The sequence below is a fragment of the Hyperoodon ampullatus genome (genome assembly GCF_949752795.1).
Source record: "Hyperoodon ampullatus genome assembly, chromosome: 6".
Classification (NCBI taxonomy): domain Eukaryota; kingdom Metazoa; phylum Chordata; class Mammalia; order Artiodactyla; family Ziphiidae; genus Hyperoodon; species Hyperoodon ampullatus.
The window spans coordinates 63,051,455-63,067,776 of NC_136919.1; the positions used below are offsets into that span (position 1 = coordinate 63,051,455).

General features: G+C 35.0%; 1 protein-coding gene across 9 annotated transcripts in view; it reads left to right on the forward strand.

Moving 5' to 3' along the window:
- NFIB (nuclear factor I B) overlaps positions 1-15,287 on the forward strand; it is a gene marked incomplete at its 5' end in the record, with an annotated part of 435,190 nt that extends 419,903 nt beyond the window's left edge. For 2 of the 9 annotated variants that reach the window (XM_079705896.1, XM_079705897.1), the window contains 2 exons: positions 445-533; positions 13,719-15,285. In XM_079705896.1, the coding sequence (XP_079562022.1) occupies positions 445-533; positions 13,719-13,848 (219 nt within the window). In that variant the 3' untranslated portion in view covers positions 13,849-15,285. Of the gene's footprint in view, positions 1-444; positions 534-2,542; positions 2,591-13,718 lie in introns of all 9 variants that reach the window. The other 7 variants (XM_079705899.1, XM_079705900.1, XM_079705898.1 and 4 more) reach the window with 6 other exon arrangements.
- Between the last annotated feature and the right edge of the window lie 1,035 nt (positions 15,288-16,322).

Below are 16,322 nucleotides of genomic sequence, written 5' to 3' on the forward strand. Positions count from 1 at the left end.
TGTCTTCTGTGTTTTGCAAACTGCATGCTTAAAAGTTATTGATTATTTTACTCAGTGCAGATTATTTGGTATGTTACGTATTTTTAAAAACTTTTTAAATTTTTTTTTCTAAAATATATCTCTCTATTGAACATTAACGTTTGCTTTTATTTCAGCACATTTTGTACTCTAATTAATGTCTAATTGTTATGTTCTAAGCACTCATTTCTCTTGTATGCTTTAATTAATAGAGAAGCATATTGCAATAGCTTTTCCTGAAAAACAGTCTAGGAATTTTGCTTTTCAGAGTAAGGTTTTCTTTTGCTCTTTTTTTTTTTTTTTAAGTTGCCTCTTGGGAAAGTAAGGTTAATGCCATGTACAGTACTAGTTTGCATGTGTTCATTTAAATACTAAAAACTGTAGTACTGCTCGATCCATATCTGACTGCTAGGTTTCAATTGACAGCTGAGGATTTGTGACTGGACCATGAATCAAAACGGCAGGCATTTATACCCCAGTACCAGTGAGGATACATTGGGAATTACTTGGCAAAGGTAACATTTTAATTATTTCCAACCCTACACTTACACCTAAAATTACATGAGCTATAGTGTTTGTTTCTAACTAGCTTTACAGAAAGTATATATATGTTAAATTTTTAGTTGTTTTGGCTATATCATCCTTCTCTCCCTACCCTCTTCCTTTATTTCTCATTTAGATGCAACTTCAAATTAATTGGAGATTAGAGCATATGCTAATTGGTGACTGGAATTCCTAAGTGCTGTCAAATGTTGTAAACGATTTATAATACTGCGGGGGAGATGGGGAGGAGGGGATTTGACACTTAGACTTTAGGACCTGAAAAATGAAATCACAGTTTTAGGGAAGATTTTTTTTCAGCTGTCTGAGGAAAAAGCATGGGGTTTTCATATTATAGATTCTTCTCATTTCAGTTCTTTTTCTTTACTGTTAACTTTAAGCCATTTTACTCTTCATTTACTCCCCTCTCAGAGGGAAAAAGCTAACTAAAAGAAAAATTTCAGATTAGTCAATTTAACTGTTATTAGCAACACTCATGAATTTTGGAGTGGGGGGATTGTTGGAATCAATAGCTAGAGAAGGAATTTTGTTTAAGTCAAGTTTTAACTTCTGTTTCTACATTGATGTGAATCACTGAGAGCTGACTTTATTTGGTTGGCTGAGAAAATCATTCTAAAACTTCATTTTCGAAACTAGTTTTGATATTGTCTCATGTACGGGTTTTAGAAAGTAAGTAGTGCTAATTCAGCTTCTTATGAATTATTTCAATAAAGAATAAATTGTGTCAAATTGACAAATTACATGATTAAAATTCATGGTATAATCTTATGTAATGAGATAAAAATTTACAGAAGAGAGTGAGGTAATCCCATAAGGAGTTCAACAAAAGTAGAGCCAACATAATTTTCCAACTGTGTTATGATTGTCATCCTCTCTTTACTAAGCATCCCTGTGTTAAAAGTACATACTTGGGTATCAGTTGTAAAAGTGCTGCCCATCTCCGTATGCTTCACAGAAACTGCTGAAGAGTAGAGTTTCAAAGAATGAAATTAATGAAATGCCCACTTTTTTCTCAGGTAAAAATGAAGAAAATTAGTTGGATTCTGTTTTAAAAGCTTGTTGACTTTTTATTAATTCACTACCTGAAATGAATACCATATGACTTTTCCTCTTTTTAAAGATTAGTATAACATCCTCTTTAAAATGTGTACATTTTTACCTATTTTGATTTTTTTCCATGAAGCTTATATTATTCCTCCATTTGGAAAAAATACAATATATACTTACAAAAAAGAAGATAAACTCAATGAAAGAAGATAAACTATTTATTTAAATAGTCTTTATTAGTAAGTATTTTAAAATTTAATTTGATTCGACTTGATAACACAATGTTTGGATCTAATTTTATTTATCCTTATATTCCATGCTCTGTTGGTTGGCCAAATGGCCCATTTCTACATACAAGCCTTAACATATTTAGAAAAAATTGCGAGTCAGATGGAAAGAACTTGTGTTTTTAAATGTGGCTATAGCTGTGTGAACTTCCAAATCTGTGGATTACTGATTGACATTTACTTATCTAAAATTGGGTAGTATTGCTAAAGTACATTAAAGCGAAATAAGGATATAAATTACTGAAGACTTAAACTATAACTGTACCTAGTTCGTAGTGATGTTTCAACTCAAAAATTGTTATCCCCAAAAGGAAAAGGTGAGTGGACAGTGAATCACCACAGAACGCAGGTATTGGAGTGAATTAATATGATGACTAAACTCAGTTCTTAGGAGAGCATTGTTCATCTTACAAATCACCTTCTTGGTGAAAAAGTGGTGTGGTCATCAGTTTCAGGTCATAATCAGAAAAAAAAATTGGAATTCATGTAGTTAAGATTTCTTTTATTTTCTCTCTCAAAAATAATTTTTTTGGATTAGCAGATCATGATATGTAGAATGGCCTTAGTGCTTCAAAAAGCTTGATGAAGGTAGCTTTTGGTTTGTTTCTTCCCTTTTTATCATGATTCAGAGGGCACATAATTGATAACGGCAGGCATCACGTTCATACATTCAACAGGTATTTATTGAATCTCTGTGGTGGGCAGTCCCAGATACACTGTGACTGATACAGACCCTCACCGTTCTTAAAATCCAAGTATCATACGGTTCAGAGTAAATGTGCTCAAATGCGACAGGAATTTGCTTTGCTTTGTTATACTTATCAAAAATAGGCACACGTGGAGTCCATATTTGATCATAAAATAGGTCATGTCTGTGGCATAACATATTCATAATTTATTCATGGTTTATAGTGTGTGTCTTATAGTTATTTATGAAACTCAATAGTTTTTTTTTTCCTAGAAAAGATATTGAAAAAAGAAATCACAAATGTCTGTAACACTACTACTTTTAAGGCAGATAACAGACATCTAAAATCTTCAGGGCACTGCTGAAACTTTAGAATGATCTGAATAAATTAAAAATACATGAGAAATGTCTATCTATTCAACCAGAGAATTAAATCGTTTGCCTTTGTCCTAATGGAATAAAGAAAATATCACGTTATTTTTGTTGTGGTTGTTGCTTTTTGTTTTGAACAAAAGGCAATCCCCGGAGACTTTGTAGTAGTAGCAAAGGACAAAGCAAAGAAGGTGTTTTGGTTTTGCTTTGTTTTGATTGTTGTTTGCTGCCGTTACCTTCTTCGTATAATCACTTGTCCATGGTCGCCCCCTTTTCTGCTTTGTGCCCATCCTTCTGTAGAAGTGTTTCCATGTCAAAGCAGCTCCTTCTTCAGGGCTGAAAATGGCAGTGCTGAGGGAGCTGCGTGTGTATAATCAAAACTGGAAGACTTCCTCCATCCTCCTCCCTCTCCACGCGTCCCCCACCCACAATGTATAAACATTCTCTTCGGAACCAAAGCTGACTCCGTTGGAAAGTTTTCACAGACTTATTAAGTTGCAACCCTGAAGGTGTTCTGTTGTTTTGACCTTAGAATTTTGTGAGCCATTTGTGTGTGTGTGCGTGTGTGTGTGTGTTGCTTGCGTCTTGAAAATGTGAATTTTTTTCTAACCCAAAGGTCAGGTACTGCAGTCAACCCAGAGTGAAATCCCTTGGTGGAGGGCTTGCTTCTGCTTGAGGCTGGAGGGGCTCAGCTCTTAGCCGAGTAATAGGTGATGATGAGTTGCTTATGTTGTTCATAAGGGTACTGTTGTGTCTGTGCTTTGTCCTCTGATGTGGACAAATTACACTGTTACATATGTGAGTTATGTGGGTATAAACAAATACAGCAGTTAACTCCCTAACTGGCTTTCTTTCTTGAAACTATAGCCAGAACATAGCTTGTACTAGCAAATATGAAAGAGCAATATAATTGAATGAACAAGAAAGCCAAAGGACAATCCAAGAATAACATAAACAGAAGTTATTTAAAAACGTTGGAGGTAGTGCTTTATGCAAAAGAGAAACTGGATTTATTGTTTCATTCCCTCTTCTCCCTCTTCAACCCTTTCAAGAAAAGGCAAAGCCACAAGTGAGTGGCTGTATGTGTCTGATGGCTTCTATAAACATAGCAGCAGCCTTCAGATGGCTAAAATAAACATGTGTGTGTTACTGAAGGATATGTTTACACAAACCATTTGCTCAGCCTCTGAAATAATGAATAAATGAAGATTTTACTGAAATAATTGGAGGGATTTTTGTGTTTCTGCTGATGCCATAATTGAATGGCACCGAAGAGACTTTTATCAGCTATTTTCCATGTTACATGTGTTAGCAGTTCCTTTCTATGAGTTGAATACTTCATTCTGTAGTTACTTTACACATGTTTTTGTAAGAAATTGTCGTTTATTACTGCAATTCTAGAGAGTTGCTTGATTTCCCAGGAGAAATTTAGCAGCCAGTAAAGATATTTGGATCTGGTTGGTCAGGAGAAGGAGGGCAAAAAAGGAAGGAGTAATAGCGTTCATTTCATACATCTAAACCTGTTTGCATAACCCTGTCCTCAACCATGTACCATTTTCACTGCTTTGTCCATAAAATTTTCTTTGTAAAATATATGTCCTCAACGACTCAAGAATGAATATTTAAACAAAATAATTTTCAATATTGTGGTGCAAACTATGTTTGTATGTAAATATATGTATATGTGTATATGCATACTGGTGTATGTATGTACATGCATATACACATGTGCATATGTGTATACATGTGGCACATGTATGATAAGGGTAATATGTAATTAAAGGGCTTTACGTAATGCTAATAGTTAACTTGTATTTCAACATTATACCTAGACCATCCCTACAAATTCACTAGGTTAGCATTTCCTGCTTTCAGTTTGTTATCTTGACACATAACTACAGTACAACAGCTGGGTTGTTCCTGGAGTTCCTGGGGGGAGCTTTATTCTCAGAGTGCTGAATTTCCTTTTCAGCTGTCAGCTCTAAAGTGTGTTCAAAATGTTCAACTTTTTACACACCATTCTGGGCCCCTAGAACCACTCTGGGACTATGATAGAAATGCTGATAAGGTAGATGAATGGAAGAATCCCGTTCAAGGAGGGGAGCTGCAAAAGCCAAAACTGCACATGACCATTGTTTGGGAACCAGGGCTGCTAAGTAGTGTTGTTCTTTGTACTTGGATATTCTATTTAAAAGAATTACTTCTCCATTTTCATAAAAATTATTTGCACCTGTTATGAAATCAAAAATTTAAGTGTGATCGTTCTTAAAAATGATCTTGATCTGGTGTTTACACACACGCAGTATCTGTAATCTGGCTGTTGAAAAATACATTGGGATTTGTTGCAGTTTTGCCTAACTTTCTCCGTTTGTAAAGAAAGATTTGCACAACACAGCGTTTCCTTTTTATCTAGGAAACTCTTCAGAAGACTTCCTAAGAAATTAATTGTATTCCAGCCAGACTTGCATGCTGCCATCCCACAGGAAATGGGTCAGCAATCCATTAAGATGCCATTAGATAATCTAATTTGGAGCTTAATCTCTAAATTAACCATGCTCCATACTTGAAGCATACTTGAGAGAAAGAAAAAAAGTTTACGTTTGAATCGATAGGGGAGCCGAAGCGTGAAGAAGGCTGTTTGTTTTTTCTGTAGCCGTGGTCACGTCTCAAGCCGTCTGGTAACCAGGAGAAACCAGACATGATGTAATTCCAGATTGAACTTGAACTTCAGGGACTTAGGATAGGGGAACAATGGACCATAGGAATCAATAATGTCCATTTTCCACATGATTATGTTTGGAGCTTTAAGTTAACCTTTATGGGAGAAGCAGCAGGATCTGCAGTGTGACCAAAATGGGATGACCCAGAGACAAGATGTTAGAGGAAAGAAAACAACTTTTTCTGCGATATTTTCTGAGCAGCGCTGCAGATTCCAGCAGGATTAGAAAAGTTCCCGCTCTGCAGTAAACCAGTGGCCTGTTCAGAGCACTCTTTGTTCGCTTAGGTAGGACAAACTTAATCTTACGTTTCCTGTCAGATGATTTTTGGCTGTACTGCGGGAGAAGGAGGAACATGATGCCGAAAATTCCCAAATGTAAACCTTGCTGATTAACCCTTTGCAGTGAAAGAAGTATATTAAACACCTCCTTGATTTGAAGATGTTTCATGGAAAGTACCATATTTACATATGTATTAGTTCCCTGAGAAATCAGCTCTGTCAGTGGCCAACGCACCCTTTAGTAACTTACTTTTTTGATTCTCATGTTTGCTAGTGCTGTTAGGAGGTATATAGTGAACTTTCAGTCATATTTACTGAGATAACAAAGCATATGAATGAGTAAACATGATAATAATCGTAATAACAAATTACAAAAGGAGAAAAAGTTCAAGAAATTGAAGAACACAAATTTTGAATATTCAGAAATTGCAGACAGCTACAATTATTCTCTCCTTTGTTAATTTTTGTTTTATGAGAAGGAAGGTTTTTTTGCACATGTGAACAGAGTAGCAGGCATAACATAAAAACATGTTCAGTGCCTTAATCATTTTTGATTTTATGCTTAGGAATTCTGAGACAAAAAAGTTCTGTCCTTTAGAGGTGAAATTGTGCAAATAACACTGATTTTTGCTTTTCAATGAAAATCATTTGGGAAAGAATCACATTTTGCTTTTGTAGAAAACTTACATTTCTATTTAATTTGGTATGCCTTGGGTGATTTTCTCTAGTGAAAGGCACTATTTGGAAGCACTATTTTTGTAGGGAATTTTGTCTGCTGTTGAAGACTCACATATGCTAATAAGGGGAGCTGTAGCACTTGTAACAATAGCACTGAAAAGGAGCCCGGGGATAGAAAGGAATACAGACTAGAGAAAGAGGATGGAAATCCACACGTAGGATTCTCTGCTGCCGTGCAGTCTGTGGGAGGAGATCAAATCACTGCTTTGAGCCTCATAATTCTATATTTTTAATGGGCTAAAACCTCCCACAGCTACATAGCTTGTTAGATACATATGCATCTGTGTACTGTAATTTATTTACAATTAGGTGTCTTCATAGTAAATCTCTATCTTCCATTTTCAGTTCTAAAACATGAAAAATATGGAACACAGTTTTTAGGGTTTTTTAAAAAAAATTTGGCCTGTTTAGGGGAAGAGTATTTTTCCTACTTATGTCTAAAGTAAACATTTTAAGGAAATAAGTTTTTATTACTTTCAAGTATATAGATTGCCTTGTTGAAGGGTCTTCTAGGATTTTGTAAGGGCTGTTTACTAAAAGAGTACAGACATTATAATGTACACATTAGGTAATTAGCTGCAGTGGCCCCATACATAAGGGCTCTTCTTGCCCTGTGCTTTTCATTGGATGACATATTTCACCAGCATATGCCATTATTTTATTTAGAAAATGCTAGTACTCACACAGTAAAGTTAACACGCAATCCAGCATGCCCTGATAACAAAACCCACCTGAAACAACTGAATATAAATTAATGAGCTTTGATGGCCTACCGATTTGATATGTTATTTTCAAAATCGTTGGTCCCCAAGGAGTAGCAATAAAGCAGGCTATTTACCTACTTAGTTAAGAAACAGATATGTTTCTCTTTCATTACTATGAAGTGCTGTTGCTTGCAGTTAGAATAATTCCATTGAGACACCTGCAGTTTATGATATTTGGTGTTTCTCAGAGAGCCCACAAGAGTACTTTGCAGTTAGGTAAGAGCCGGCCAGGGAGCTTTCCAATACAGATTATTACAAATAGTAATAATCATTAGAAATCATCTTGCATGCAAATAGGATCATTCTGATGGCAATAATGATACTTAAAAATGGGGGAAATAAATTGAAGAAACCCAAGACCTGTGTAAAGCACTTTCACTTCTAGTCTAGCTGCATCAAAAGTGGAACACAACAAGCAAGTTACTGACATACAGCCACATCTGTATGTACATCAAAAAAGGTAAATATTGCCTTCAGCTGAAAAGAATTTGGAATTGGATAAATAAAATACAGGTATTTGTGTTGAAATTTGGACTCAAAAGTTATATTCTTTGGGAATTTCAGTGTGCTTAAATGATTTGGACCTCAATTCATAGAATCTCTTGTATAATTCAAGGATAATATGAATTCTTGCTTAGTAATATAAGTAGTGTGTTTCACAGAAGAGGGAGGTTAGGTGAAGTGTAGTGGGTAAGAATGTAGGTTTTAGAACCGCACTGCTAGATTTCAAATCCTGGCTTCTACAATCTAACAGCAGCAGGGGTTGAGCAAGACACAACTTCCCAGCTTCAGTTTCCTCATCTGTAAAGTCAGAATAATAATGGTACTTTTCTCATAAGTGTATTATGAGGATTGAAAGCTTTAAAGTAGGTCTAGCACGTAGATCAGTGCCTGGCAAATGCACACACTAGGTAAGTGCTAGCAACTAGTATATTTAATAAATACCATTTTCTTTGTTCTAATACATTAATGAATTCTTAGATATATTCTTTATATATAATAATTTATGTAATAATTCCTAAATATATGGGTACTTAAATACTACCCATATATTCCTTCCCCTGGTCTGATGGAGCATTTTTTCATAAGACACAGTCTGCAGCATTTGTGTTATATTGAAATAAGCTGCCAGTCCAAATGCACACATCCAGGACAGTATGGTTTCTAACTTAATACTTCATTAGCCTGCCCTTGATTGGTTTTTCCAGGTAGATTTTAGCTATTAATAGGGAAAATTGTTTATTGTGCATTTTGGGAGAGATACTAATACCTGTGTGTTAATATTATAGTAACAAAATTAGAAATGTTTAGCCAAGGAAATAATAAACTTTCCTTCTTGGGGGTATTTGAAATAGGTGCAGTGGAATTAAGGGCAAATCCTGCTTTTAAATTAAGGTATTTATTTGATTTATTTTCCATGCTTTCTGGGCCATTGCTTATTTTTATTGCTATCTATAAGTAATGTGGCTACTGGTACAGTTGAGGTATGTATGAATATATACAATTCTTGGTGCTTCATTCCCGTAATATTTTTTTAAGCTTCTTAAAAGAGTACTTACTATCTTTAAAGCAAATATGGTAGTCTTATGATTAAATCAGTATGTAAAATCTGAATGGGTGATATGATTATTCCCCTGAAAAGTATTAGTACACTGGATACTTTGACATTTCATAAAATGTTTGACAAATGGGTTGCCCAACCCATTATCAGATGCACACAGACTAGTAATAAATGAATTTTGCCATTCTTAAATTAGCTTTTATTTCAGGACGAATAGTTGAAGGAAGCCTTTGACTTTGGTTCTTTACTAAACTTATGACTCCATATATGTTTATTTGGTATGCCATGGTTCTTGCGTGGGTACCTAGTTAAAAGCTAAGGACCCAACCCTTTTTGGTCTAGAATACACAGTCACAGAATGCGTAATTTTTATAAAGCACAACCAAGTCAAATGTTGACTTGTCCAGAGGAGTTTTCTCACTTTCTTTCTTTGAAAGGTACAGAGTCTCTTTACTCCTTGTAGATGCAAAGAGTAGCCATTTTATCCAATTTGTCCCAGATAAGAAATATATAAATAGTGTATCATTTTTAAAAAGAAGAAGGAGGTATCTTCTTCCTCCTTAATCCTCACCATAACGTCGGTCTCAACTAGCTTTGTTTTCAAAGGAGATAGATATATCAAATTTCAGATTTGCTAGATCACCCAGACCGATCACATATTCTGTGCACAAATCTGCTGCAGCACTAGCCAGCTGTGTGGGGCATGGGAAATTCATTGTCTCCTGAAGCAAATACATTTTGCCTTCAGAAAACTCTGTTCAAAAGTTCTTTTGAATGTTTGGTCAGTGTCTAACTTCCCAGGGAAGCAGTATAATAGTTAAATGGCCATGGGGATCAGAACTGATTCATATCTGAGATCTAGGTGGGTAACCTTGGAGGAGTTTAAGCCTCAACTTTCTCATCTGTGAAAAGGAGATAATGATGGCAATTTCAAGAGTTCATTGAGAAAATTAAGTGACATAGCATATGTAAAACACCCAAGATAGTACCTTGTTCATAGTAGGCCCTCAGCATGGTATCTTCTGGAAGTTTCTGCCTTTACGCTAATTCTGTCTACCTGAATCATATGGAACAAGTCTATGTTTCTTTTCAACTCAACTATCATGTCTTCCCTGTTTCCGTTTAATGTTCCTCAAATGACATGATTTGGTGAGTTTCTTCACCAAAGAAATGCCATAGAGTTTGTTTCTCTTGAAGAATGATGCCTAGAAGAAACACAATGCTTCTGAGATAGTCTGATCAGTATAAAATGAAGCCGTACCATCACCTACCATTAATGTGTCTTAAGGTCAAAATAATTTGTTTATTTGCTTCTTTCCTTTGGTGGGGGGGGGCAGCCACATCATACATTTGATCAGAATCATATGAAAATATGATCCATGATATCAGATGTATTAATTTTTCCTGTAATTTTTTTAACTTTATTTTATTTTTAATGAAATATCTCATTATATACTTAGAGCGTACATAGAGTAGAAGTCACTAAGGTGAATTCTGCTTTGTGTTAAAGTATTGTCAAAATATTTGGGGCTTTTTTTTGTGCCTGATTTTCCACGAAGTACTTGTATTCTTTTCTCTTTTTACTAGTATGGCAGGTATATATTTTTTAATGATGTGCTTTCAGTCATGCTCATCTTCTGTTTGCCTTAAAAAAAAAAGGTGATTTGGCAATGGAAAATGTAATGAAGACCAAGTAAATGAGTGCTTGAAGATATATTGCTGAAGTAGCTTAATTTGACTTTGAATATTTTCAAATCTTTCAATTGAGAGACTCTCATCTCTTAATAGACAGAGACAGATTATTGGATTGAACATAAGGTTATCCATATGATTTTCATTCTATTAGAAATTAAAATGATTAAGCATTTTACATGTAACTAGTTGTATATGTACATAAATATGAAAGTGTGTTTATTTTATCCATGCTGGCAATCATTGACATTGACTTATGTAGAGAGAGTTGATATGTAAAAAGCACTGTTAAATTTTTACCTGAAAAACGATGAGATTTGAGGCATTGTCTTTTGGAAATTAAATGATCTAAGTTATTTTGTTTGGTTAAACATTTTTCTTTGCACTGTTATCATAATCTTTGAATTAGTTTTACCAGATTTTTTTCAATGGGACTACCAAAAAGCTCTAAAAAATGTCTGTGCCTTACAGTTCTGTATTTAACCTCCACATTGGCAATAAGAGACTTGTAAACTCATATATGGGGTCTGCATAGTGTTAATGTCTGAGATTTATTTCCCCCCAAAGGTTCATAAACAGTATTGACAAATATATCACACACTGCAATTTTGGCGTGGTCATAATGTAGCATGGGAGGTTTGAAAGGTTTAAATAAACATCTAAATTGAATTTGTTAGCTCTTCTGCAGCAAGAGTCCTGTTAGTCACTAGCATCTATGTATTTTTATCAAGGATTTTCCATAGACTAACAATCCATGTCTCTTCTAAAGAACTGAGTAAGAAAACTATTGCAAAATAAACCCTGAATTCCTGTCTTTTCTGCCGTTAATCAGTAGACTTCTCCATTTAAGGAGTCACATCTATTTTCAAGCATTAAAATACACTTTATTTTCCTAAAATATGCAGTTTCTAAATGACTTCCTAGAGCCCATTTAATTTGGGACTCGTTAATTTTGCAAAGTTATTTACTTGTCGTTGACCTTTTACTGTCAAGGATTATCAATTTGAGCTAGTCTTTTTGTTTTTCATACATGCTTCCTGCTTTAGGTTAAAAATAATGGAGATCCATTTTTGTCATTTATTTGTTGAGAAATAATTAGCATCAGCTATGGCCAGCAATAAGGATTGATAAGATAAGGTCATTTTCTTTAGAGATCTTACCTTTCAGTAAGTAAGATAATCATAGATACAGATAATTATGATCTGAGGTAGTGCTATAGTAGTACTATGTAATCAAGTGCAGTAGGACAGTGGAGGGAAAATGTTTCATGATGCATCATGTAACACTCTTCCCAATCAGTGGTGCAAAATGAAGAAATAATTGTTGAAGACGTGTGTGGGAAGAGAGAAATATGTGAAAACAGTTAAGTCTCTTAGAAAAGGTTCCAATAACAACTTTTTATTCTATAGAATTGTGATTTTTTATCCTATAATGACATATCTTTTTATTTGAATTTTTTGTTTCAAGTATTATATGATTTTTCCTGCATAGTTAATTTTTGTTAATGCTAAACATCTCTAATTTTAAGTTCAGAGATGCCTATTTTCTTATTATAGGGGGCCAAATTGCAATGTACTCATGAAATTATGTGATTATGAGCAACACTTTTAAAAAATATATAGTTGGGTGTGATTTGGAATATTTAATTGATTTGCCTGTTAATCCAAAAATTTACTGAGCACCTACCATGTACCAGGTACTATATTAGATGGAGAACAGAAAGAGAAATGGACTTTGTTATTATGGATCTCATACTCTAATCACAAAATCCCTTGAGCATAAAAGGTCATTGTGAATATTTTTCTGTTAAATATTAATTTAAATATGAAAAAATGAGGGTGTCTAGCTTGATAGCTACCATAGTAGAATCCATCTCACGGAGCCATCTTTGGAGCCATCTCATGGCTCCAAAAGTAAAGAAAAGGCTATAAATTAAATTTAAAGGATAAATTAAATTTAAAACATTGAAGTTGTATTTCCATGCCAGGTGATGACAAAACTGGGTATGGAATTGTCAGTTGGATGTTTTCTTGTTTCATGATTATTTATGCAGCTGTTACTTAGCTGACATTAGTTCCTAGTTGAATGTTGAAACAAATAATGCATCTGATTAGGTATACCCAGAATGTATGTTATGGGGTTGTTTTGTGACATGTAGGTGTCATGTTATTTTCCTCTGTATGATACTTGTTTAATGAGAGATTATGCCAGTAGCAATTAGAGAACTGTTTTTTGAACTGTTTTTGTTTTATACAGCCCAAAATACAGTATCGGTGAAATTAGAGTTGGTTGGAGAGGGGCAAGCCTCTCCTCTGCTTACTCCCTTCCTGTGGGGCTCCTCCCAGGCCGCTCTCCAGACTCCCAAACTCAGAGCAGCTGGGATGTGGAGACATGACTGATGCGGAGGGACAGGGGATGCCCTGGCTTCTGGTGTCAGCTTCCAACTACACATTATGCACTGGCCTTCCGAAAAATGTATTTTCTCTTATTGTGAAGGGAAAAAAAAATCTCTTTCATTATGGCTTTCAATTTTATTCAACCGATAGGCAGGTGAAAGATTGAAATACATCACAATTGCTGGTGAATTAAAACAAGATCAGAATATTGCTTGCAAAGTATGTTGGCACTGTTGTAGATTTGCTCTTTTCTTTCTCTTTTTTTTTTTTGACAAAAAACCATATTATATTTACATCAAAGTAGACCAAGTATTTTAGGAAGAGTATCCTCAATCAGAGTTTAATAACTATGGATGAGTCTTACTCGAGTTTTTTTCACAATTAGTCTTACCATCCGTGAAAGAAATAGACCATGTAGCTTATATACGTATAATGTTTATAATTTAGCACATGTATCTCATATTAAACTGCAATTTGGAAAAAAGTTATTGTAGTAATTTGATGCCTATGGAATTTATATTTCTAATATTGTTATAGAGTAACGTTGTATTTTTTCTTTTTCTCTTCCCTCCCTCCTGCCCCTCTCCTGCCAACAGTCCTGGTACCTGGGCTAGCTTGGTTCCTTTCCAAGTATCAAATAGGACACCCATCCTACCGGCAAATGTCCAAAATTACGGTTTGAACATAATCGGAGAACCTTTCCTTCAAGCAGAAACAAGCAACTGAGGGAAAAATGAAATACAGCACTAGTTTAAGAAATTAAAAAAAAAAAAAAGGAAAAGAGAAGACTGGACAAAACAAAACAAACAAAAAGGGAGAAAGGAAAGAAACTGAAGAAAGAAGATAATAGACCAGCAATCGCAGCACTTACAATCACTAATTCCCTTAAGGTTGAAACTGTAATGACATAAAAAGGGTCGATGATATTTCACTGATGGTAGATCGCAGCCCCTGCAAAGTAGCCTTTGTTACATGAAGTCCGCTGGGAAATAGATGTTCTGTCTCTATGACAATATATTTTAACTGACTTTCTAGATGCCTTAATATTTGCATGATAAGCTAGTTTTATTGGTTTAGTATTCTTGTTGTTTACGCATGGAATCACTATTCCTGGTTATCTCACCAACGAAGGCTAGGAGGCGGCATCAGAAGTGCTGGGTGACAGAGCCATGAGCCAGCCATTTTATAAGCACTCTGATTTCTAAAAGTTAAAAAAAATATATATGAAATCTCTGTAGCCTTTAGTTATCAGTACAGATTTATTAAATTTTGGCCCTTAACCCAGCCTTTTCCAGTGTGTAACCCAGTTTGAAATCTTAAAAAAAAGAAAAAAAAAGAAAAAAAGAAAAAAAAAAGAAAAAGAAAAAAGGAAAAAAAAAAACAGTTTGAACACAAAGGCTCTATGGAAGAAATGCCTCTATGTAGGTGAAGTGTTATCTCTGCATGCAACAGTAAAAATTAATATAATAGTTTCCCCACAAAAGAAACACTTAACAGAGGCAAGTGCAATTTATAAATTTATATCTAAAGGGGAATCATGATTATAAGTCCTTCAGCCCTTGGACTCTAAATTGAGGGGATTAAAAAGAATTTAAAATAATTTTGAACGAATTTATTTTCCCCTCAGTTTTTGAGGGCAGTAAAAAGGCATTAAATCAAGACAAATCATGTGCTTGAGGAAAAAAAAATTAATGAAAACACAGCACTTATGTTGGTTTAGCTGCAGCCTCCTTGGAGGTAGAATTTATTTATTTAAAATTACTGGTTGCATCAAGAACCCATAGGGTGTACAAAAGGTTCTATAAAATCTGCATTCTAGAGACAAAGAGGCAGGCAAATCCATGTCACAAGGGTAAAGCTTACAGTTTACAAACTGGGAACGCCAGGGTGTAGGATATAAAAATGCACTCTTGAGAAAACAAATGTAATCAGGGTGCTGAATACTTGCATGGTGCTTTCAGACATTAGCCTTGTTCAACAAATTTCTTGTATTGACAGATCTGTGGTGTGCATGGGCAGACACATTTTTGCCTCTATGTCTCTTAAAATTTTAATTAAAAATACTCTTTCCAGTAATCCTAATTTGCACGAAGATATAATGTCCACATTACGTGCCTTGCCTTGAAATCTAAAAAACAAAAAACACAAAAAAACACAAAAAAGTGACATCACTACACTTGTTTTGCTGCATTTATTATCATTTTAAATCTTTACCATTTTTATGACAAAATATTTTGTACTCCAGACGAAGAAAAATGTGTGACATCATGGATTTTTTAGACAGTTATACCTTTATCTCACATTTATAAAGCATATCATGGCTGTGTATAGTTGCCGCTTAAAAATTGTAATCGACCAGCAATATTTTCAGTATTTTGGTGTTTTTTCTATTAACCTTTCATGTTTTTCATCTTCCAATTAATATTTGGGGGGGAGGGATTTCAAATTTATACGAATTATGCAATACCAAGTTTTGCCTATGTAGGTAGTGCTTTTAGCTGTATTGGTTATTATAGGTAAGTACACAGATTTAAAAAAAATAATAATGTATGCTTTTTTTTTGTTTGTTTGTTTTAATTGACCAAAGTGGGTACTGCTATTTTTGCAGTGTGATGAGGTCCTTTTGTGTACTGAGAGATGGACAGGGGATTTTTTTTAATATACATATATATATATTCTGGGGTGGGTGGGAGGATTTTTAACACTTTACAGTGTAGCTGTGAAGCAGTGCACCCTGAGATGGGCCTGGGCTGCACAGCGACTGTTCTGCCTACTGTGAGAAACTTCGACTTCACAGGTTTCCCTCTCAAACTCCCCACCTTGGGTGCAAGTGGAAGTCCTTTCTGCTTTTCATAGCAACAGAGTAAGAGCAAGCAAACACAACCAATTCACCTGGAGGCAGACTTGGCTTAAAACAAACGGTCTTATCTTTTTTAGGGGGGGGTGGTCGTTTTTCTTGAAAGTTCCGGATCCACAGTGGAGAGTGAGCCTGTCTCATAGTTAGCAAAGATAGTCGTTGAAAAGTACATCTAGCAGATGTTTCAACTTTGGGGCTTTAACACCGGAGCATACTTTCTCCTCTAAAATATGCCATCCTGCTGGAGGGGGTGCTCCCGCATCCCTTCCCCACCACTTTCCTTCCCCGTTTCTTCATTTCATGAATGTTAGTCTGTGATTTACCTGTGACTCACTACTTCAAA